General features: G+C 41.8%; 1 protein-coding gene across 1 annotated transcript in view; it reads left to right on the top strand.

Moving 5' to 3' along the window:
* UBASH3B (ubiquitin associated and SH3 domain containing B) overlaps nucleotides 1–17,599 on the top strand; it is a 97,724-nt gene extending 80,125 nt beyond the window's left edge. Inside the window, exons 7-14 of the mRNA XM_065417189.1 lie at nucleotides 45–180; nucleotides 2,600–2,720; nucleotides 4,204–4,326; nucleotides 6,604–6,696; nucleotides 8,443–8,587; nucleotides 12,922–13,028; nucleotides 16,059–16,168; nucleotides 17,462–17,599. Of these exons, the coding sequence (XP_065273261.1) occupies nucleotides 45–180; nucleotides 2,600–2,720; nucleotides 4,204–4,326; nucleotides 6,604–6,696; nucleotides 8,443–8,587; nucleotides 12,922–13,028; nucleotides 16,059–16,168; nucleotides 17,462–17,599 (973 nt within the window). The remainder of the gene's footprint in view (nucleotides 1–44; nucleotides 181–2,599; nucleotides 2,721–4,203; nucleotides 4,327–6,603; nucleotides 6,697–8,442; nucleotides 8,588–12,921; nucleotides 13,029–16,058; nucleotides 16,169–17,461) is intronic.
* The last annotated feature ends 6,561 nt before the right edge of the window (nucleotides 17,600–24,160 follow it).

The following is a 24,160-nucleotide window of genomic DNA, read 5'->3' as shown; positions in this document are numbered from 1 at the left end:
TCAAAGGAACATTTTCTAAGCAAGCGTCTCTTTATTTGTGGCAGATCTTACTCGATTCTGAGTACCAGTTCTTCCCCATCCCCTCTAACCTTCAATGACGGAGCTCTGGAAAGAAGACAGCAAGAAGATCAAGGACCTGGGGACACAGGGCCACTCACGATCATCTGCCAGACAATGCACGTAAGGATTCATGACACTGAATAACACAGCTAAATACAACCGAATTGTTGTAATATTAACTAGTAATACAATCAGTATAAATACTAATTAGTAATTAGTTATATTAATTAGTGATTTTTAATTAGGGCACCTAGAGCCTTGGGTAGACCTCTTTATATTATTTAAATTAACATTTATAAATAGGGAACGTCCCCATCATATCAGCTTTACATCCCTTGCAACTGAGCAATTTCTGGCTCAATAAATGTGGTTCTCTCAACCTTTTCCAAACTGTGACCCCATTTAACAGCAGCAAATAGTTTCAGGATCTCTCCACTTTCCATCTAGCCCAGGGGTGGGCAAACTTTTTGGCCCGATGGCCACACCTGGGTGGGGAAATTGTATGCAGGGCCATGAATGTAGGGCTGGGGCAGGGGATTGGGGTGCGGGAGGGAGGGAGTGCGGGCTGTGGGAGGGGGTGTGGTGTGCAGAAAGGGTCTCAGGGCAAGGGGTTGGGGTGCAGGAAGAGTGTAGGGTTCAGGAGGGGGCACAGAGCAGGGGGTTGGGGTGCAGGTGCAGCAGGGGTCTCAGGGCAGGTGGTTGGGGTGCAGAAGGGGTGCAGCGGGGGCTCAAGGCAGGGGGTTAGCAGGCTCAGGGCAGGGGTTGGGGTGCAAGAGGAGTTCGGGCTCTGGCCCGGCGCTGCTTACCTCGAATGGCTCCCTGCCTGCCCTGGCGCTGCACCACTCCCGGAAGTGGCCAGCATCTGGCAGCAGCTCCTGGAGGTGGGGTGGGGCAGGTGGCTCCGCCGCATGCTGCCCTCGCCTGCGGGTACCAACCCCAAAGCTTCCATTGACCGCAGTTCCCCGTTCCCGGCCAATGGGAGCTGTGGGGGGCGGTGTCTGCAGGCGAGGGCAGCGCACGGAGTCCTCTGCCCCCCCACCCCCGGGTGCCCTCCCCTGATCTAGCCATACGCCAGGAATGCTGGTCATGTCCCTCAGACTTCTTTGCCACCCCAAGTTTGGGAACTCAGATTAAAGCAGGGTGGGGTCCTGGAGGTGAGTGATATAGAAAACTTGGCAAGGCAGGAGTCACAGCCTATTTCAAAATGTAGGTGGGCTTGCCCACAAGGACTCAGTGGCCTAAGGACTGGGAACAGACTAGGGAGTCATTTGCTGCTAAGCTGTCTGTTGGAATCCAGCTGGAACTGGCTGGGCTAGGCTGGAGCCTGGGCTCTAGGACCCTCTGAGATGGGAGGGTCCCAGAGTTCAGGCTGGAGCCCAATCCTGAATGTCTACACCACAATTAAACAACCCCTTAACTGAGCCCGAGACAGCTGGCCCAGGCCAGCTGCCAGTGACTTAACAGCAGTGTAGACATACCCTTAGTGCTCAGCAGAAGGACCCACACAGACAGTTATATAAATATATGCCCCAGCTTGCCGGCTTCCAAGACAAGCCCTTAGAATCAGATGGCTGTTTGGTGGCATATATTGAATGAGTTGCTTTCGGTCCTGCTCCCAGCGGACAGCTGTCCATGTCACAAAGCTGCCACCAGTGTTGACAGAAATGCAAAGATCTGAATGTGTGTGTGGGGGGGGGGAGAGGGAGGCGGGAGGAGACAGAAACTGAACCGTGGAGGTGGTCAGGAAGGAGACACATGGGGTAATGTGGGGGGAATCTTGCACTACCACTGCCTGTGCTATACCTGTTCTGTGGATGAAATATGTCTCTCTCTCCAAAGATGTCAATGCAGCAGTACGTTTATTTTAAAATATTCAGAAGCATCCCCCACCCCTCCCAGTAGCTAAAGGGTCACCCTGTCAAGACCACGGGGGCCTAAACGTTAGATTGACCAGCTTTGCAATTGGTTTGTAGTATCTGCACACAACATTGTGCCATCTTCCCATTCTGCCTGTCTGCTCTCTTTTTGCCGGAGTAATGAAACTTAAGAATCCCGAAGCTTTCACTGTGCTAGTGAAACTCGCTCCCCATACTTGGCACTGGAATCTAGTCTCACTTGGGGTACATCAGGTACTGTTAAAGTAAACCCAGGTGAACAGGTTCTGCGTGGTTTTAATGGCAAATCTCCAGCAGCTAGTTTCACACCAACAGCTCATTCTCTACATCTGATTGGACTGGCTGTGCTGGGGAGCTCAGGTTACAATTCTCTGCTGGCTTTAAGGGGATATTACAGATCACAAGCTCTGAAGATAACATCTGTCCCCAGAATACCTATGGAACAAGGATACATAGGGCCTTCTTCTTTCATGTACACCACATTTACACTGATATAAATAATTTACTTCAGTGGAGTGACCATTGCCCCTTGTTCATACTAGGATTAATTCAAGAGTTAGGTCCTTACTCTTAAATAAATTGGAACTAAGAAAAAGGCACTTGGATTCTCACCATGGCCAAACTTCCTGTCACTTTGCTTTCAGCCCCTGAGAGTAACCAGCCAGCCAGGGCTTCAAAAACGATGTCTTTTTGTCTGCCGGCATGGGGAGAGAATGGATGTTGTGTTTGGAAAGTACTGGTTGTCCCAGTGTTTTGATGCCAAAGGTGAGTCAGTTGCTGCAGGATCGGTTAATCCCTAGCTTTTGGGGTAGATTGGGGGTAATAACCGCGCAAGAAAAGTTTAAGTGGATTGTCTCCTGGGCAAACTCCGCTGGAATGTAACTCATAGGGGAAGGCTGATTGAGATACCATTTTAACAGCACTCTGAAGTGGTTAGGAAAGGGACAGTGTGAAATACCAACAGCTCTGCTCCTTCTCTGCAGTCTTGAATTAGGCCTTTGATTAAGTAGGGTTGTATCATAGTGGGGTTAGGCACTCAGTGGATCTAGCCCATCCACATCAATATTAATCTGTGGTTGCAGCCACTGCAAACTACCAACTTGGGGTGGGGATGTGGTGGATGAATACCATGCTTGACCACATTGGTCTGCCCTGCAGGTGGGGTGGGAAATCATCTGAATCTAAGATCTCACTGAAACAATAAAACCTCTCCATAATCATTCTTATTTGTAAGCTAAAGCCATTCCTACACCAGGGATTTTCCCTGATTCTAGCCATTGGTAATCCAGCCATTGGGGCCCAATGCAAACTCTTAGGGCATGTCTACACTTACCTCTGGAGCGATCGATCCAGCGGGGGTCGATTTATCGCGTCTAGTGAAGATGCAATAAATCAACCGCCGAGCGCTCTCCCGTTGACTCCAGTACTCCACTGGAGCGAGAAGTGCAGACAGACAAAGCCACTCTTTGCACTGGTAGCTCTTAATCCTAATTGAAACCAGGGTAAATGGCATGAGAACAAATCTCGGCTTAGAACAGTTTGCCTTGTCTACACTAGGATTTGCAGCAATGCCATTAGGTGATCCCTGGTGGCTAAAATTGGGGCAACTCCCCAATATAGACAAAGCCTCAGTATTCCTGATAGTAATAAGTTATCCACAGTAATTCCAGGCATAGTTAGTACTTGAGCTGGTTGGGATTTTTTCAATTAATTTTTTTTTTTCATCAGAACATGTCGATTCGTTGAAACCAACCCTGTTTGCGGGAAAGGGTCAGCTCTACCTTTCGAAAAAAGTTTGGAAAAAAACTTGAAAATGTCAAAACCTCCCATTCCTGACATTTTTGAAACAAAAATTCATCCCCATTTTTTGGTTTCAAATTACTTTTCATGTAGAAAATTAAGCTAAGTATAGTTAAAAATATTAAAATTTGAAAAGGTCCAAAATAAAATCAAACATTTTGAAATGATCAAAATGAAACATTTCAATTGGCCCAAACTGAAATTGTTCTCAGATTGCCGTGGAAATCCTGAAAATTTTCATGAAATAGTTCCTCCTGATTCAGAACAGGAAAAATTTTGAATTCTGAAAAGTGCTCCCACAACGTGAAAACCCTTTCCCGCTCAGTTCTGGTTAACATCTGTTGTGTGCAAGTTGTTGTGAATGAAGGGTTGTAATGGGCATGATACTGAGTGCTTTTCTCAGTCATCCACTAATTCCAGCACCTGCTTCTAAACTTTCCCCTAACAGGAAGGTATATGCGTACAAACCTGAATATGCCTCACAGCTTACCTCAAAGAAGTGGTGGTTTCAGGGATTATGAAAAAGATGCACCAATCACCGTGTTTGGTTGCACACAAGCAAGACTTGTTGGTAAGCTCTCGTCGGCTGAGACAATAGTTTGTGCAAGAAGCATTTATATCTCCTCCCCCACGCCCCAGAAAAGAAAGAGCAGTGCAATACGGAAAAATTCAATCAGGTGCCAGAAGCTAAAAGAGTTTAGACACGTTGAGAGCCTTCAGAAAGTTTCTTCAATTTAATTAGAAAAGAACTTCCTTTAAAGTCAGCCTGGCCCCATTCAGCTGCCATTGCGGCAGGAAGAACAATGCACAAAATCAAAGCAATTAGGCATGCAGCTGCGTTGCACATAAAAGTGCCCTGTAAATTTGCCACACTGTGGAAGATTGTTGATAATGATGGTAGTAAAAGTATTACAGTTAACATGACAGTTGCTGTATGCAAAATATGTTCCTGACTTGATTTTGACACGCTTAATTTTTGATCTGTAATTTGCAGCACAAACACGGTTTTATCTCCCCAGTGGGGTTTCATATTTACACTGTCAAGTATAGTTCAAGTCAAATCAGGCATTTCCCCGATTCTGTTCTTGGCCTGTTTCATAAGGGGAATACGTAGCCTTCTACCACTCTACTTTTACAGAGTGAGAGTAAGTTATTTGGTGAGTTCAGAAACAACCCCTGAAAATGTTACAGATTTTGGTTTGTCCAACTTGAGACACCTTTAAGGATCGGATTTTCAAAGCACTTTCTGAACATCAGGCCTCTTTAAAGTGTCTCATGTTGGGAACCCAAGATTACTGCACACTTTGAAAAATGTAGGTCTTTTAAATAAAACCAGATCAGGATATAATAATAGTATGGTCAGACTGCAGGGGCAGTTCTCAAGGAAGGTCAGTAAAACCTGCACTCATAATATACACAACAGAAGGGCTAATTCGGAAGCAATGAGAACACTTCGCTGGCACCATTCACAGGGGTCTCTGTGTGTGAAATGTATACATGACCAACACTACCTTACATAAAAGAGCTTGTTAGCACTGTTACAGCATGCCTGCCATCTACAGGCGAAATCTCTGTTCTGCACAAATGCTAGCATGACCTTGAAGAATCCCAGAGCTATCATTTCAAACAATCCTCTGACCTGGTTAGTAAAACAGCAGCTCAGAATCAAGTGGCGAAAGATTTTCATACATGCATCTCCTTCAGCTGCACACTCCGCTTTCCCCACAGGTTCGAAAACCAGTTAAACATACGTACAGTTATAATTAAACATTTAACAAGATTAATAACCCTTGTATTCTCCCTCCCTTTGTCTGCCCTGCCTACAGGGCTGGCGCTTCCAATAGGTGGTCGCCTAGGGCAGCAGGATTTGGGGGACGGCATTTTGCCGCCCTCGGCGGAAATTCGGCGGCGGGGGGTCCTTCCGCTCTGGATCTTCGGCGGAAATTCGGCAGCGGGTCCTTCACTTGCTCCAGGACCCACCGCCAAAGTGCCCGAAGACGCGGAGCGGAAGGACCCCCGCTGCCGAAGACCCCAGGCCCCCTGAATGCTCAGAGGAGGAGTGCTGCCACCTAGGGCGGCAAAAACCCTGGCGCTGCTCCTGCCTGTCTATTTAAATTGTAAGCTTTTTATAGGGCAGGGACCGTCTCTTACTATGTGAATGTACATGTACAGCACCTTGCACAATGGATTCCCAATCTCATTTGGGTCCCTGAGGCACTACCGTAATATAAATAATCATAATGTTGGGCCTGATTCTCATCTTACTTCCACTGGTTTTACACCAGATTAACTAAATAAGACTATGGAGCCATGGTAATTTACACCAGATGAGGCTCTGGACTACTGAGTTAAGTGGAGTTATTCCTGATTTACATGAGTATAAATGAAATGAGACTCAAGCCTGTTATATTTTTCCCCATGCACAAAGAGCAAATCTATGTTTTCAGTGTAAGATTGCAATCTAAAATAGAGAAATCTACAAGAACAAATAAGAATCAAGTCTCCAGGAGAGAGCACAGTGTTGGTGTGTCTGTCCTGAAACAGGCTACAGCCATTCTGAGCACAAAATGGCTGCTGTCTCTCTGTACACTGACTGAGTTCTTAGAAATTGAAAAGGACAGTGCACAGAAAAAGGTACCACCGTTTCACAGCTGTCTATGACACAAAGCATAGTATACTACTGAAATAAAATCTGATGGATAAATAGGTCTACAAAAAAATAACCAGTCCAACTGGAGAACTTCATTAGCTTCCTGCTATGTTACAACTTCATTGAAGCATGCATGATGCAATTACTGTGATGTCTACTATAACGTTTGTATCAGTGATGCTAAACTTTTGCTTGCAGGTGAAGCCTTGCTGGAAAGTAACACTGTTATTGAACATGTCTACTGTTCCCCGTCACTGCGCTGCGTACAGACAGCACACAATATTCTGAAAGGTAAGAAGCAGACAAGGGGGAGAGTCTGGATTTTTCCTGTTTTCCGGGGAAGCCAGCAACAGAAACCCCATTTGTTTAATGGAAGGCCTCAAAAACAGCACGGCTCTTTCCTGCACTATACAGCTTAAGTTACAAGGGACATGGATCCTCATGCTTTGGGGTATGAAGCCACTGCCAGCTGAGGCAGGAAATGGATTTTCTTTCCTCTCCTCCATTGCATAGCATTGTACAATAGTCAGGCACAATACGAGGCTTCTACTGAAGTCAGGATACCAGCTAGATGGATCAATGGCCTGTTTTCATATGGCAGTTCCTGTGTCCAAGCGCCCTGATTAACATTACATTCTCAGTCTAACAGATTCCAATGCCCTAGATGAGTGGTTCTCAACCAGAGGTACATGTACCCCTGGGGGTACACAGAGACCTTCCTGGGGGTACATCAACTCATCTAGATATTTGCCTAGTTTTACAACAGGCTACATAAAAAGCACTAGCAAAGTCAGTACTTGGTTTTACAGTTATACTGAATGCTGAAATGTAAGTACAGTATTTATATTCAAATTGATTTATTTTATAATGATATGATAAAAATGAGAAAGTAAGCAAATTTTCAGTAACACTGCAATGTGACGCTTTTGTATTTTTAGCTCTGATTTTGTAAGCGAGGTGAAATTTGGGCGTACGCAAGACAAATCAGATGCCTGAAAGGGGTACAGTAGTCAGGAAAGGTTGAGAGCCACTGCCCTAGACCATGTGTGAGCTATTGAGTACATAGCAGCATACAGACTATTACAGGGCATATTCCTGGGGGACAGGGGTCGTGGGCAACATTCATGGGTATATGCTTTTCAACTAAGTAAAGCCCTCTGCAAATAGTTGCCTTCCCTTGATTATTCTCTTAGTAGGCATAGATTGTACATATTGCTTCGATTGTGAACTCCTCAGGACAGGGTCTGTCTCTTTGTTATATGTTTGAACAAGTGCCTACCACGCTGGGGCCCTGGTCTCTAGGTGCTACTATAATATTAACACTGCCTTTGTAGTTTATATGTGAGCCTGTAAAGAGGGGGGGGGGGGGCGATTACCCATTTCCAGGTGCCCAAACATACGATTTTTAAATCTTTTGTATGGTGCACTATATGTATACGTTTAGTGTTCAGTACATCCTTTTTAACTTCACCATCCCAATGCCAACACTCTGTGATGTAAGGAAATGTGAGCTCCCCCTGCTGGTTCTGCAGCTATTAACTAATACTAATTTCTTTCACCAGTAAACATGCTGATGTCATCAAGAAAGATGCTGCTGCACAGACTGGGCTGGGAAGCAAAGGCTAACATGTTAGCTCCCTTGGCCAGTGGTAGTGTAAGGTGTGCACGGAGCTGCCATCGTCTTCTCTTCAGAATCATCAGCATGCTTATCGGCTCTGAACCCTTCGAAACGTATAATCCAAAGAGTGCTCCATACAAAATACAGAGTTGTGTCTAGATGAGGGGCACTTCTTTAGTTCTGTGCACCTACGTGACACATGCCCATACCTGCCATTCATATATATGGTCAACTAGCTACATGCACAAGCAAAATACTGGAGTTGTGCACATCTGGCCCTGACTCCCAACCCGTAGAAGAATTTGTTGATTTCTAATCAAAATACCACCAAAAAGAAAAACCCCAATCCTAAATCCTCTTGTCCCCAGTCCCACCCCCTGCTTCCAGGGATTCCCCCCCCCTTTTTTTTTTTCTTTCAGGTTTGCAACAAGAAAATAACCTAAAGATTCGAGTAGAGCCGGGCTTATTTGAGTGGACAAAATGGGTCTCTGGTACCACATTACCTGCCTGGATACCCGCAGTGGATTTAGCTGCAGCCAATCTGTGTGTTGATACAACCTACAGGTAGCAGAACTTGGCATGTCACTCTCACAGAGTTTCCTTAGCAATGAATAATCTTGAATTTAATGCATAGGAGAAAAAGGAACGAAACACCAGGGACCCAAACCTAAGCTCTGGCTGAGCTGTTGACTACCTTTGTACTGTCCCTGGGGCTGCTGGGAGCTTATTGAGTTCCCAGCCTAAATTAGAGCAGGCTCAGGTCTGCTCTAATTTGCATTAGCCAGTAATGGTGCCCTAGAAGCCAGGGCTCACCAGAGAATTGCTGCACTCTAGGTATGTCCTTGATAAACTGTGCCCCCTGAGCTAAGGTTCCCCCATTCCCGTGGAATCCTCATATGCTCCATTAGTGCAGCTGAGCCGTGCAAAGTGGGGCATTTCATGGGCCAGGGTGTAGCCCTGCATTTTTATTTTTTTTAACCATGTTTCAAAGCTTTGGGATTTGGGCTCTGGATCTGAACTCTGCAGTCCAGGCTTATCTCTGCTTCAAAAGGTAAAAAAACAGCTAGCTGAGCTGAGTCAGTTCTCTGTGGTGGACATTTATAGCCTGGGCTAACTCGTGACCTCAGTCACACCCAGCTACCCCACTGATGCAAATCTTGGATATGGATTTGGGTTTCTGATTGCATGGTTGGGACCCTTAATTATACACTTGGCAACATGCTGAGGAACATGTTAGCATCCACCAGTCTCAAGACTCCTGCCTTTGTCCACCCCTATGATGCCTCCATTTTAGGGCCAGGCTCCTCCAGGAGCTAAACCAATTTACACTAGCGGAAGGTCTGGCCCTTAATGTTCAATTTTCCTCTGATGTTTGTCCTTCCTTCCTGGACTACTATTTCATTGTGGCTGGGAAGGCAGCCAAAGTCCACAAGAATTGTAAGTTAATGGTTAATCAACATGAGAAGCTCCTGCAGTGGCCCCCCTGCTTTTTAATCATTCCCACATTTGACATTGCCAGGTATGAAGTGCCCATATAAGTCTTCAGTTTCCCTTCCGAAAAGCTCATGTTCCCTAAAGTGAGCATTAAATGTTACTGGAACAAATGCAGAACACACATGTTTTTTTTGAACTTTCAATATTATTGCAAATGAAACTCTTATTGGAGAAGGCTCTTTTCTCTCACGACCCTCTCCTGTAAAGTAGCAGGAGACGAGGCTTTAAAGCCAACTCCAGTTTCCTTTTTTTATCTGTATGTGTACAAAATACAGCTGAGTGGTTAATACTGCTTAATAGTAAGCACTGATCGTTGTGCCTTCCATCAGAGGAGCTCAGACATTAACTTCTGAACCCTCGCAAATGCTCCTCTGAGTGAAGTATTCTCCATGAGAGGTGGAATGAAGGGTGTTGTCTCCCCACCCAGTGAAAAATTTCAACAACAGGTTTTTAAAAAATAATCATTTTCGTCAGAATTTTTGAGGTTTTCATCTAGAAGCCTGAAAACAAACATTGTTTCTACTTTTCAGCAACCAAAAGCTGAACATTTTCAGTTTAAAATGTTTCGGTTGGGGTTTTCAGCAAAAACTCAGAAATTACTGATGAAACCAGAAATGTTTTCATTAAAATTTTCATTTAATTGAAAAACCATTTCCCGCTCAAATAAACATTTTGATGGAAAGTTTCTGATCATTTCTAATCAGAGGAAACTGACACGTCCTTTTTAAAAATTGGCACAACATGAGTTTTTCTTTCAGTCTTCTGGAACTTCCCCAGTGCTCCAAGACTTATTGAAAAATCAACAATTGACAGTCCAGTGAGCTCCTCAGCCAGTTCTTTTAAAACTCTATAAAACCCCTTTGGTGCCAGCAGCTTCTGCTGTCGAATACTATTGCATTTAGCCTCAAGTTCTCAGCAACTGCTAACCACAGCTCCATCTCGCACCAAGGGAGTTGCTGCTTGAAATGTAAGGATGCTGACTCATGCACAGTGCCTACCTGTGTTGTAAACAGCTGGAAGGCATACAGAGATGCTAAATAAAACAGTTTGGTAGGAATAGTCCCACATATCGCGCAAGGAATTAAGGAATAGACAAGATGACCTGCTGGGTTTTCCCTGCTTCCAAATCTATGATTCATTTATGCTAAGGGTATGTCTACACTACTCGCCGGATCGGCGGGCAGCGATCAATCCAGAGGGGATCGATTTATCGTGTCTAGTCTAGATGCGATAAATCAACCCCTGAGCGCTCTCCCGTCAACTCCTGTACTCCACCACCGCGAGAGGCGCAGGCAGAGTCGATGGGGGAGTGGCAGCAGTCGACTCACTGTGGTGAAGACATCACGGTAAGTCGATCTAAGTACGTCAACTTCAGCTGTTATTCATGTAGCTGAAGTTGCATAACTTAGATCGATTCCCCCCCTTCCCCCCTGCCAGTGTAGACCAGGCCTAAACAGCTTCTGAAAAATCCCATACAGCAATAGATTCTAGGGAAAGGTCATGTGGTCCTGGTCAGCACTCAGTCACATTGGTGAAATCTCAGAATTATTGTGAATTCTCATCAACAGTAAACCATCTGTTTTAGAAAGAAGGGAAGGATCTTAAATGCAAACTAAAAGGTCTCCGATAAAATCATTCCCACCTTATAAATAATGTAACACGGGAAATTCCAACACATGGGGGTTTGGTGACAACTTATTTGGCAGCTGCTTTTTGTGGTTTGTGATATCATCAGAAACCCTGAATCCATCTATTACACCAGAGTTACTCTATTTTAGGATGACCTAGTAGAAATAAGCAACCAAAGCAAAAAAAACCAAAAACCCGTTCAATCCTTTCATGCCTAATTATACCATATAGCTGCTTATATTTTGTCCTCCCTGCCTACAAATTACCTTTTTGGGTCTGTGGAAATATATAGTCATTGTGCATATTGCACCTAAATAGAGATACTTACACTGCACTTATTCCAAAAAGGGTATCATCACATTGCTAGCACTAAGCAAAGCAGTGGAACCACAGGAAAATAGCCAGTTCAGGAAACACAAAGCTTCTGGGAAGACTATAAAGTATGTTCTCCTAGCCAAAAAGGAAACCTGCTCTTGTGTGGTCTGATGGTTAAACTAGAGGCCCGGATGAACGCCTGGAGCCCTAGTCTCCTGCTGTCGGAGATGAGTAATTCCTTCTGACACCAATGGGAGTTTCCTCATATCCTGGGATGGAATGAGGAGACAGGGCTTTTCCTTGTGTCCCAGGGAGAGGAATAGGGCCTTCTGTTCCCCCACCCCAAGGGTACGTCCACACTACCCGCCGGATCGGCGGGTAGCGATAGATCTATCGGGGATCGATTTATCGCGTCTCATCTACATGCTCCCCGTCGACTCCGGAACTCCACCAGGGCGAGAGGCGGAAGCGGAGTCGACAGGGGAGCCGCGGCCGTCGATCCTGTGCCGTGAGGATGGGAGGTAAGTCGATCTAAGATACGTCGACTTCAGCTACGCTATTCTCGTAGCTGAAGTTACGTATCTTAGATCTACCCCCCCCTAGTGTAGACCAGGCTCAAGCTCCTCCAATGGCTTGCCTCCAATACCACTCCCATTGAATTCATTGGCCAAAATCACACTGCAAGTCACTTAACCACTCTGGCCTTGTTGCACTGAGCTGGTCTTAAACATTTCCCACCAGTGCAGTACCATACTTTTCTAAGGCAGCAGCAGCCCCTGGTGTTTTTACCACCACTTCATCTGATCCTGCTCTGAGCAGGTCTAGACAACACTGTGATTAATAACACCAGCGCCTCATCTATACTAGAGTTCCCACCATTGCTACCACTGGCAGAGCTGTACTGGTGGAAAATTTGAAGAACTCAGTGAAGACATAGTCTCTGTTTCATTTTACCCATCTCTAAAACAAGGTCAATATCACTCACAAACTTTCCTGGGTGCTGGGGAGTTTAATTACTTGCTTTGAGATTCTCTGATCAAAGGACCTATCCAAGTGCAAAGTATTGTTATTATTACTATTACACGTGACTGCAAGTGTAACATGCTTGTTTAAGTATGCTGCTTTCCATCTCTAGTGACTGGTGTACATAGAGGAAAACAGTTAACTACTGCTGCCAGCTAATGGAATTACTCCTTTAGCTCAAGAGATGGAGGTCTGTACTTGGGTGCTTAAAGTCCAAGGTTCAAAGCCCACTGATAACCTATGGAAATGCTCCTTACACAAACAACAAGGTCTAGGGGGTTGAGTTATTTAGAAGAATTAGAGAAACAACAGAGATTTCTTGTTTAACACACGGGCATTGGCATGCATGTTTTCAACCAGTGTGTACAGGGTCTAAGTAACTTGCATTTAAAATCTCTCCTCCTGAAAACTTACTGTGTTCATTTTTCTGTCCATAGACCTCATATACCAGTCAGCAAGTTAGTGGTTTCAGAGTCTTACGACACGTACATAAGTAGAAGCTATCAAGTAACGAAAGAAATCATAAGTGAATGCAAAGGCAAAGGTAAGTTGTTCTGCACCATGGTACAAAGGGATCTAATGCCTCAATAGTGATCCAAAACCACTATTAGGCACTCTGGGACTGAACAACAATGGCTAGCTGCTGTCTCTGTCAAAACCCCATGTCTGAATCCTCTCAGCCCACAGACATTGGGGATTCAAGACCTGGGTGAAACTGTGTAGTTCAGGCCCATTTCTAGGTAAAATATTCTATTGTCTGTTATTACCAGGTTTGTCTAGAACCAGAACCAGTGGTCACATGAGACCCTATTGTTTTAGGGGCCCTACAACCTATACAATCTGTGCAGGTTTCCCCTGTCTTCTCTGGCCACGGAACAACTCCACTCCAGGCCATTTCCTCCCTCCCATCTCCACCACCAGGACCAGAAGGAGAGTCTTTGTGTGCCCTAGTATGGATGCCTTAGGCTGGTCATCGCTGCTGCACAGGCTTGTTTTGCACCCGGACAAAACCAAAAAAAATGTTTCAAATAAAATGTTGAAATCAGTTATGGTGAATAGAAACCGAACATTAAAAGCGTTGGGATGGGATATTTCTAGAACCCCAGCTGTTTTACTTGTTTGTGTTTACTGATACTTTCGCAAGCTTTTTTAGAAATAATTTGCCCCAAAAAGCAGGTAGAAGAACCCAGCGTGAAAACATTGGCCTCTAAAGAAGCTGACAATTTGTGCATGCCCGACTTGAGTCTCCTTAAAGGGACCTGATTTTCAGAGGGTAGGTATTGAAGGCTTTCTGAAAATCAAGATCCTTTAAGATACCTCAAGCTGGACACTCACAAACTGAGGCACTCAGAATCACTAGTCATGTTTGAAAATCTTGGCCTTAACCTCTCTGCCTGTTTCTCTATCTGTTAAATAAGAATATAAGAACGGCCATACTGGGTCAGACCAAAGGTCCATTTAGCCCAGTATTCTGTCTTCTGACAGTGGCCAATGCCAAGTGCTTCAGAGGGAATGAACAGAACACGTAATCATCAAGTGATCCATCCCCTGTTGCCCATTCCCAGCTTCTGGCAAACAGAGGCTAGGGACACCATCCCTGCCCATCCCGGTTAATAGCCATTCATGGACCTATTCTCCATGAACTTAACTAGCTCTTTTTTTAACCTTGTTATAGTCTTGGCCTTCACAACATCCTCTGGCAAGGAGTTCCACAGGTTGACTGTGCATTGTGTGAAAAAATACTTCCTTTTGTTTATTTTAAACCTGCTGCCTATTAATTTCATTTGGTGACCCCTAGTTCTTGCGTTATGAGGGTAATACACATCTCACATGGATATTTGAGGCATAATGAGTTAATGTTAATAAAGTACTTTTAGAAAATGGAAAGAATTGGGTGTGATTCTTGGATTACTATAGCATTGTTTCCTTTCACCTTGTTTGATTCAGCAAAGTTATTCTATCAAATAGAGCTGGTTGAGCATTTTTGAAAATCTGGAATTTTGTGAGGAAAAATAAAAACAGCATGAAAATGTTTCTACCAGATCTACTACTGAATAGAATTCCTGAAAACATGGGTGAACACAAAACAATTTCTGCTCTTTTTCAGTCGTTCTCATGAATTTCTTTGAGAATTTTACAACTAGCCATATGTTGAATTAAAAAAAATCATTCTAAAATAAAATACACTCTGGCTAACACTTAAGAACTGAAAAACCAATGGTCAGCACTGACATGGCCAAATTTGAATTTAGGGGGAAAAACAATAAAACCCCACTTTTAACGCTAAAGGCCTGATCCTAGAAGTGCTTCCAGTCAAATGCAGTACTGTTAAAATAATGGCATTACTTAGTGTAGCAAGCACTAAGCTCAGTATAAAGATTTGCAGATTTGAGCCCCAGATTATATTCAGATTTGTAGATTTTAAAGCCGGAAGGGACCATTATTGTGATCATCTCGTCTGACCTCCTATAGAACACAAACCAGAGAATTTCACTCACCGATTCCTGCATCAAGTCTAATAACTTGTGATTAAACTGGTACATATCTTGTAGAAAGCCAGCCAGTTGTAGCTGAGGGCTTGTCTACACTTAAAATGCTACATCAGCACAGCTGTGCCACTGTAGCACTTCAGTGTACACACTACCTATGCTGAGGGATTCTCCCATCAGCATAGGTTATCCACCTCCCCAAGAGGCAGTAGCTAGGTCAACGGAACAATTCTTCTATCCACCTAGCGCTGGCTATATGGGGATTTAGGTTGGTTTAACTACGCCGCTATGGGGTGTGGATTTTTCACACGACTTAGTTATGCCGACCTAATATAGGCCAGACCTTCAAGACTTCAAATCACAGAGAATCAACCATATCCCTTAGTAAATTGTTCCAATGATTAATTATCCTCACTTACAAAAAACCCTGTGCCTTATTTCCAGTTTGAATTAGGAATATAGGCATTATATTCACACCTGGGTGCCTAACATTAGCTCCCAAATCCATACCTATCCATGTGAATAAAAGTGGCTTGGTTTTCAGAACTGCTCACACTGAAATCTCTATTAATCAGGGAGATTTTATTTAGGCGATTGAATAAACTTTAGGCAACCTGGGTTTGAAAATGTTGGCCAGAAGTAGGGCCAAAATTTGAAAAATTTCAAATGAAATGAAACATTTTATTTGAATTGAAAAAAAAACTTTTGCTGAGATTTTTTTTTTCACAAAGCAAATTGAAACAAATATATTTGTATCATTTGAAAAATCAAAAATTTCAAAGCAGGCAAAATCTTTTCACCAAAATTCTTGTGTTCTTCACAAAGCTATTGGTTGCCCAAAAAACAACAAACAGCACAAAGACTTTTCAACCAGTTCTAGCCATAAGCACTTTGAAGATTAAAAAGTGATAGAAGTATTATTCATAAGCAATATTTTCCCACATATATCAACTGTGTTGTTCTGTATAAAATTAAACCCATCTTTAAAAGCCTCAAACTGATAGGTTTTGCCTTGGACAGTTGTCACTGTATAGCGCTTTTTTCTCTAACTCCCAAACAATCAGTGTTTATTCATTTTGTTGCAGGAAATAACATTTTGATAGTGGCTCACGCATCGTCTCTGGAGGCCTGTACTTGTCAACTCCAGGGCCTCTCGCCTCAGAATTCCAAGGACTTTGTACAGATGGTCAGAAAGGTAATTACCTCTGGGTAAAGCGCTTCAGATAAAAAAAAAATTAAAATCTCTTTACAAGCCAGAGGAGACTTTGTTCCTAGAGTCTGATAATTCAGTCCATTGTTTGAGCTTTGCAGGCTTCAGAAATCATGTGAGTAGAGAAGATTGGTTTAAGAGGCTTATCTTACAAGTCCGTTTCACAACAGACAGGGGAGTGAGCATACAAAAGAGCTGCATTTCTCAACTGCACTTTTATGCTTATGGGTTGGTAGCAACTTATGGTCCCCCTTCTTATGCACCTTGTTATAGTCAGGAAAGTGATTTGAAAAATGTCATTGTGGGCATCCAGATTTATTCCCTTTCCTTGACTTCATGTCAGGAGATAGCGCTGTCTGTGTGCCAAGCCTGCAAACACAACCAGGCAGCTGGAAATCCATCTGCGCTCTTTCTTTTTTTCATATCATCACCTTTTATTACACAAGCTGACCCTTGTGTTGATAAGTGAGCCAGAATAGAATGCAGGTCACTCTCCCATAGCTGTACTGACTCTTAATAGTGTTAAGCCAGCCAACAAGACCTGGACATAAACACACACAGAGCTATGTGCTGTACATTATTTAGTGGAGATTGTAAAGTTGGAGTCTGGCCCTCAAATATTTTATATTCACAGTGAAGTGCTTTAAAAAGCATGTCTGAATTAGAGATGAACAAATAACTGATTTTTCAATCTGGTGGTTCAGATCAACTTGAAATGGAAATTTATCAGTTTTTCTTGCCAAAATGAAAAACTGAAAATTTTTATTTTTATTTCTTTTCACATCAAACAAAATATTTAGTTCAACCTGAAACAAAATATCTTTTTGTATTTGTTTTGAGAAAATTTGTTTACCCTTTTTTGTTTAAAAAAAACCAACACATTTACCTAACCGTCAAAATGAAACATTCTTCGAAACAACAACTCAACTTTTTCAAAAAACTTTTCCTCCTTTTTTGGGGGGGGGGGAGCAGCAAAACTAAAACTATTTGCTGCATTTTACCCAAATCCATGCATTTTTAGGGCAATCCACCACTGCATTTTTGAGAGAATAAACTATTAAGTCTGAAAAAATTCACTCAGCTCCCATCTGAGTGTTACTCCTGAATCCTGCTGTGTCTCAGATTAAAAGTATCTTCTGAATTTGAGATGGAATGTTCAAAGGAGCTCAAATAATTTAGGAACACAAGTCCCATTGACTTGGCTCGTTTGAAAACTTCACCCTTGCTCCAGATCTATTCCTTCTCATTGCCTTTCTGTATTTTAATATTTCCTGACAGATTCCATACTTGGGGTTCTGTTCCTGCGAAGAATTGGGAGAGACAGGTATTTGGCAACTAACAGACCCCCCCATCCTCCCTCTCACACATGGACCAACTGGAGGCTTTAACTGGCGAGAGACCTTACTACAAGAATAGGCAACGCTAAACTTACAAACAAACAAAAAATGGCCTTTCTAAGCATTGGAGAATGTCTCTTATTTCTTGTGTTTAATGACAGTGGAAAAAAAATATTCGTAACATTTTAGGTGAATCATTCACAAAAACATTCTAGCATATCACCTATAGAGTCACATTCGTGCAAAAAGTTCTCATATGTAAAACTAGGCGAATATAAGAAAGGGCTTAATTGATGGAAGAATATAACTATATGTCCAGGCTTCTGCACTGCAGGAAATGTCTATGTTATCTAAGGCTACATAGCCAGGATATATTTTTCATCTTGAACTGAACTCAGACAACACCGCCTTCTGCACCATGTTAGTGACTGTGTGAAAATGGTGAATTTTGCGTCTTTTTCATTTGCAAACTTTTGCAGAACAAATATTTGCAATTTTGTTCTGGGCTATGTTGGCACCTTCCCCATTACTCCCAAATTTTGCTAAATAGCAGTTTCGTGTTCCCCCAAAATAGCTACACTCAATGTGTTCCATAAGATATCCTGTCTCATCTCCAGGAGGAAGGGAGTTCTCTATTCCAATTATAGACTAGCATCAAACTATTCCTTTTCCTTACCATATTAGATGCCTACATATTACACAGGTGGGTACGTTGCAGATGCCTGAGGTAGACTGAAGCACATGACGTTGATCTGCATCAGAACACAATTTTGAACTTCAAAGCTGTCAGAGGTGAAGTTCTCACATGAAAAAGAGGATCATTTTTCAGTGAAGAACTGGAGCAATTTTGCTAAATGGAAATGAAAAGAGTACTCCAAATTTGAAGGTTTTCTGGTTTTCTTGGCTGAAATTCACCACTATGCAGAGGACCAGCATAAAATCCTATGCATCACTCAAATCCTGTTTAAGACCTCACAACAGGGTTTTATATGATACATGGGCCTTTTGCTGATTTCTCTACACAGAGGTGAATTTCACCCCTTTGTGAATATTTCTCACAGCCCTAGTGATGTTCTACAGTAATCAGCCTTCATCAAGGATAATGACAAGGTCAAAAGGATATGCTAATAATTTAGATTTAAGGTGTGGGGGGGGTTGTTGTTTTTGTGGGGGATTTTGTTTGTTTTTTGTTTTTCCCCCTTCGTTTTCTTTACATTTTAAGTGCCATCTGTCACGCATAGAAACCAGAGCTGAGAAAGAATACACTGTGATGAAAAAAGCAACACACTGAACCCAAGAAGCTGTTACTTATGAGGTGATTTGTTTCATATTGAGCTAAAATCTCAATCCCATTAAAGTCATGAGGAATTGCCATAGTAGATCAGACCCAATGGTCCTTTTAGTCCGGCATCCTCTCTTTGACAGTGGCCAGTATCAGCTGCTTCAGGAAAAGATGCAAGAAAGTCTGCAATGAGCAGTTATAGGATAACCTGCCTCCAGGAAAGTTTCTTCCTGACTCACAATAGTAGGATGTTGGCTTATGCCCTGAAGCATGAGGGTTCCAAAACTATTTTGTAAAAATATTTACTATTTTAGGCCCCAATTCAGGAAAACACTAAAGCACATGCTTATATTGAATAAATGGGAGTTAAGCACTGTCCTGAATAGAGTTGTTTTCCTGGCCATAATTCAGAATATTCTTGTTATCCATATAAATGTCCAGATTTGGGCAGGGGTTGGGGGGAGTAATCCTGTTAAATGCTAGGCCTGTCAATAGCAGAATTCCCATTGTCATCAGTGGGATTGGGATTTGGCCACACAATCAGTATATCACATATAAAATAAGAGAGCCTAATCTTTCATATGTGATGCAGGTAAAAGGCCCACCAGATTCAATGGGAATTTCGCCCATGTGGCAACAGCAAGAGCAAATCTTAAGGGTTTTAAGATCAGGTTGGTCTAGAACAATTTTAACTAGTTTATGATGTGTACCTTGCAAGGAATATACAGCAGATTCTGTACAGAATTTAAGTCAACAAACAGCTCAACTTGTGCAATATGACCATAACCGTCATCTATTATTTGTACATTTACAATATATGTAATACATAGTAGGACATCAATAAATGCATTATTATACCAGGGATGTATACTGAAAAGTCAGGGAGATAACTTATGCGATGACAGAAAGAAACTGCCTCAGTATCTAAACTGCATCAGTATCTGTGCAGTTATATTGCTGTCATTTTTTTATTTTAATTATAATTTAAACTATTTTTAGCTGTGTACAGACATTCTGAAGAGTGTTTATTGCTTGTTTTCCTCCATGCTTACTTACCACAAACTCGCAAAGGAGTTTATTTAATTAAATGAATAAACAGACAATCAAACCAAAAATAATTTGGGTTTCACTGTATATTTAAATTCCATTGATAACTTACTGTTTTGTGCTGCACGCTTTCAAGAGGTTGGGTAACATATGCAATATGATGAAAAGCTATCCAGATTTGACCATTGTTAAGCAGCGTTTCAGGAATTTGTTTAGACAGTAGCGGGTAATAGGTATGGAACAAAACCTGTATGCATAGACTGTTGAATATTGTAGTAATTGATCTTTGCATAGAGTTAGTATTCTAAAAAAAAGTGTTCTGTTTGAGAAGGGGAAAAAGGTTGAAACATTCTCTTCTTATAAAAGTATATTTTTGGATGTTTGGTAAAGTATTTTGGCAATTGTTATCTGATCTCACATTTGAGTTTCAGGTGTCAGGAATCTCAGAAAAAAAATCTTGTTTTCTTCCAGTATTTTGTTGTCTAAGGGTTTTGCATTAAGGAAACTGGTGCTGATAAGGTTCTTTGTTAAAAATGCATCTTACATTATTTAAATACATCACACTGGGAAAACCCTAGATATTTTAAAAATGTTTTTAATTAGAATGTTAAAAAAAAAAAGCATCACTGCTTATATTTTGCTACATTGCTGCTCATTAATGTATATTTAACGTATCTTCAGTGTCTTGTCCCAGGGGAACATCGGCCTGATACAGCTGCAATGAATGGAATTCCTTCCCTTGACTTCATTGCAATGGTATCGGGCCTCACCAGTTCAGTCTGGATCCTTATGGAGTAACAACGGTTCTTAGATTCTCGTGCAACCCCTCAGCTAAGGAACAAGGCTGGAAATCTTGCGAGAACAAATTGTTCTCGAGAAATTCCTAGATTGGGCCTGGTCAGAAATAACATGAGAATTACAGGCATATGGCTGGGGTCTAACGTAGCAGTAGATAAGGGGTGACACCCAGAAGCCACAAGAGGGGGGGAAAAGTAGACTATTTTTACATCATTTTTCCATTTTCTGTTTGATTTGATCAAGTGTTTCAGTAGGACTCAATGGATGCCTCCCTGATTTCTTGGGCCCTGAGTCCAGTATATCTTTGCCTTTACCTGAATGTTTTGCCTATACTCCCTCCCTTAAGTGGAACAGTTTGGGTTGCAACAGTCATAGACCTGATCTTGCAAGCTAGGGTGACTAGATGTCCCGATATTAGCTTTGTCTTATATATGCAACTATACCGCCTCCCCACCCCCAGAAAAAAACGTGTCCCGATTTGTCACACTTGCTAGCTGATCACCCTACTGCAAGCTCACACATGCAGGCATGCCCCTTGCTCTACACAGAGCCCACTGAAGTACACCTCTACCCCAATATAACGCAACCCGATATCACATGAATTCGGATATAACGCGGTAAAGCAGTGCTCCGGGGGGAGGGAGGGCTGCGCACTCTGGCAGATCAAAGCAAGTTCGATATAACGCGGTTTCACCTATAACACGGTAAGATTTTTTGGCTCCCAAGGACAGCGTTATATCGGGGTAGAGGTGTATATTAAACCTTGCCTAGAACACTTTAGTCTCTGCCAGACAGGATGTGCACAGTTCCCGGTGATTTCAGCAATGTACCACTTTGTCCATTGTGCATCGGATGTGTTGATGCAGACATCAGATGCCAGATTTTCATGAGTTTCCCTCACTATCAATGCACTGGTAGCTACAGTCAATTGCTTAATTTCTACAAGTAGTTATTGGGCCGGGTCCTCATCCAGTGTAAATGGATTTTACTCCATTGAAATCAATGGAGCTAGGTCCATTTACATCAGTGGAAGATGTGGCCCATTATTTCTAGAATGTGATGTTTTCCATTACATGGAATCTGAGCAAATCTAGAATAAATGGCCAACTGATGGCTAGAAAGCATTTTTTTTCTTTTTCCTGTGGAGTTAGTTTCTTCATTAATTATTATTATTATTATTAAAGTGATAATCTATTATAACCAAAGAGTGAGTTATTTAAAAATAGCTCTTTGTGAAGAAACAAATAATTAACCACTTTGCAAAACAAAACAAAAAACAAACCAAAAAAAAAAAGAAAAATGGGAGAAATGATTCCAGAATGGTATTATCCTAGTATATCATTTTTATCAACAGACCTGGCTCCTACGGGTTTTAATACCAGAAGGACTTAGATGTTGAAATCTGTGTAACTGTGTGTACTGCGTGCATCTATTTTTAAAGAAGGTTTGGGGATATAGTTGTGCATAGCATTATTGCTAACAGTCTTTCCACTAAACTAGCTGTTAGCATATTATAATGATATTTTTCATTTCAATTGCATAGAACCGTTAGGAGCTAAGGGCCTGATGCAAAGCTCACTGAAGCCACTGGAAAGGCTTCTAATGACTTCAGGGCTTGGGATCAGGTGACACAAGACCTAAACCTGCTAAGTACTGTGTGCTCTCAACTGCCATTGAGTTCAGTGGAAGTTGAGGACACTTTACACATATCTGGATTGGCCCTTCGGCCCTGATTCAGGAAACACATTTAAGCATGTGTTTAAATCCTATTGACTTTAATGGACATTAAGCAGGTACTTAAAAACATTCCTGAACAGGGATGCACCCCTGAATTGGGGACCAAATGAAGATGAAGTCAGAGTAGTTCAGGTCTGTTTTATTGTGAAAAAAAAATCCTTTGTGCAGTGAATTGAGGCATTTGCTGTGAGACCTACCTGCACTACTACATGAGTATATCATTTAAAAACAGTGATGATTGCTCCTTTGAATTTACACTAAATAATGAACATAAACATGCAGTTCATTTCAGCATCCTGTAGAGCAGTGGCAAACTCTATACACACTACTGTGAACTTTGGTAGCCCCAGAATTTGCATTTAAATTGCAGTCCTGTAGTCGAAGAGGATGGGAAGAAAATCTCAATAGCTCATGTGTGGGGCATGGGGAAAACTTAACATCTGCTTAAGTTAACATTCATTTTAACAAGAGAGATGTAGGATATTTGAGTCAGGCAGTTGCCAAATAATTTTCACATTCAAAGACAGGACTGAAAATTGATTTGCAGTACTTCAATATTTAAAACATATTGAAAGTCAGTAGGAAAATTACTGATTATAATAGAAAGTCTAGTGGTAACAAAAATTGAGCCTAAATGTAGAGGAAATCATTTGATTCTTAAATACATATGAAATTATGCGAAGAGCTGGCACATTTAAAGTGAATAATCAAACTGTAAATGCAATTGACTGCATACACTCTAATATGCCACTTAGTTGTCACTGCTGCCTCAAATACCTGAACACATTTATTGATTGAATATTTATGAAATATACATGTAAGAGAATAAAAAATATATGACCAGATCCTTTTATTAACTTGTTTTGTTGCCACTAAGAAAGTACTTTCTGAAGTTTCTCTCTGTGGACAGTTCTAAAAACTTGATGTCATCAATGGATGCATTTTTTTTTCATTTTTAAGCTGTTGTATTGTTATGTTTACTATGTTTTCAGTGTGATCAGATTGTATTTATTTGAAAAAAACATTTGACGTTTAAAAAAAATTGTATTGCCAAAAAAAAATCGCTGTAATTACCTGTGACATCTGTATTTGTTTTATTTTATTTTTTTAATCTTCTATTTCAAGTGCTAACAACTGTTGAAACAACCATGCCATTTTAATTTGCTTGTTACATTAAATGGATTTCTCAAAAGTTAAACCAAATGGCTCACAGATGATTTAATAAAGATGAAATGCATCCAGAGTAATTCCTTCCTATTTACAGTTTTCCTCTCAAATACGTACGTAGTCCACCCAGCAAGGAGTGAATCTGAAAGCAGAGTGAATCAGGTAAAGCATATGGGTGAAGTATACCCCTGTGGAGAGAGCAGAGGGCTTTGGTGGGATTTGCTATTCCTCTGCCATAGGTCAACTTCACCCTGTATGAATAATTTAGATCAGTGTTTCTCTGACTTTTCAGGTTGGCAATCCCTTTTTCTAAGTCAAAAACGTTCATGAGCCCCTTACATTTACTATAAAAGGAAGAGTAAAAAATATATCAGTGATAAGCCTAGATAAATAACACACACTCCCAGTTTGTTTTCAAAGGACTGAGAGAACCTTGAATGGAAAGGGCTTGATTTGCTTTAGATTGTAATAAAATTTTCACCCCCTCATGCCTCATCTGAATGCCTTTTGTGATCTCATCTTGATCTTACTTTCTTTGGTTGTCTTGCCACTCATTGATGAAACAGTTAGTCTGACAGTTACGTGTTTACTTCAGGAAGGATGGGGAAT

The sequence above is a fragment of the Emys orbicularis genome, chromosome 15, assembly GCF_028017835.1.
Source record: "Emys orbicularis isolate rEmyOrb1 chromosome 15, rEmyOrb1.hap1, whole genome shotgun sequence".
Classification (NCBI taxonomy): domain Eukaryota; kingdom Metazoa; phylum Chordata; order Testudines; family Emydidae; genus Emys; species Emys orbicularis.
This window is presented reverse-complemented; position numbering and strand designations above follow the sequence as displayed.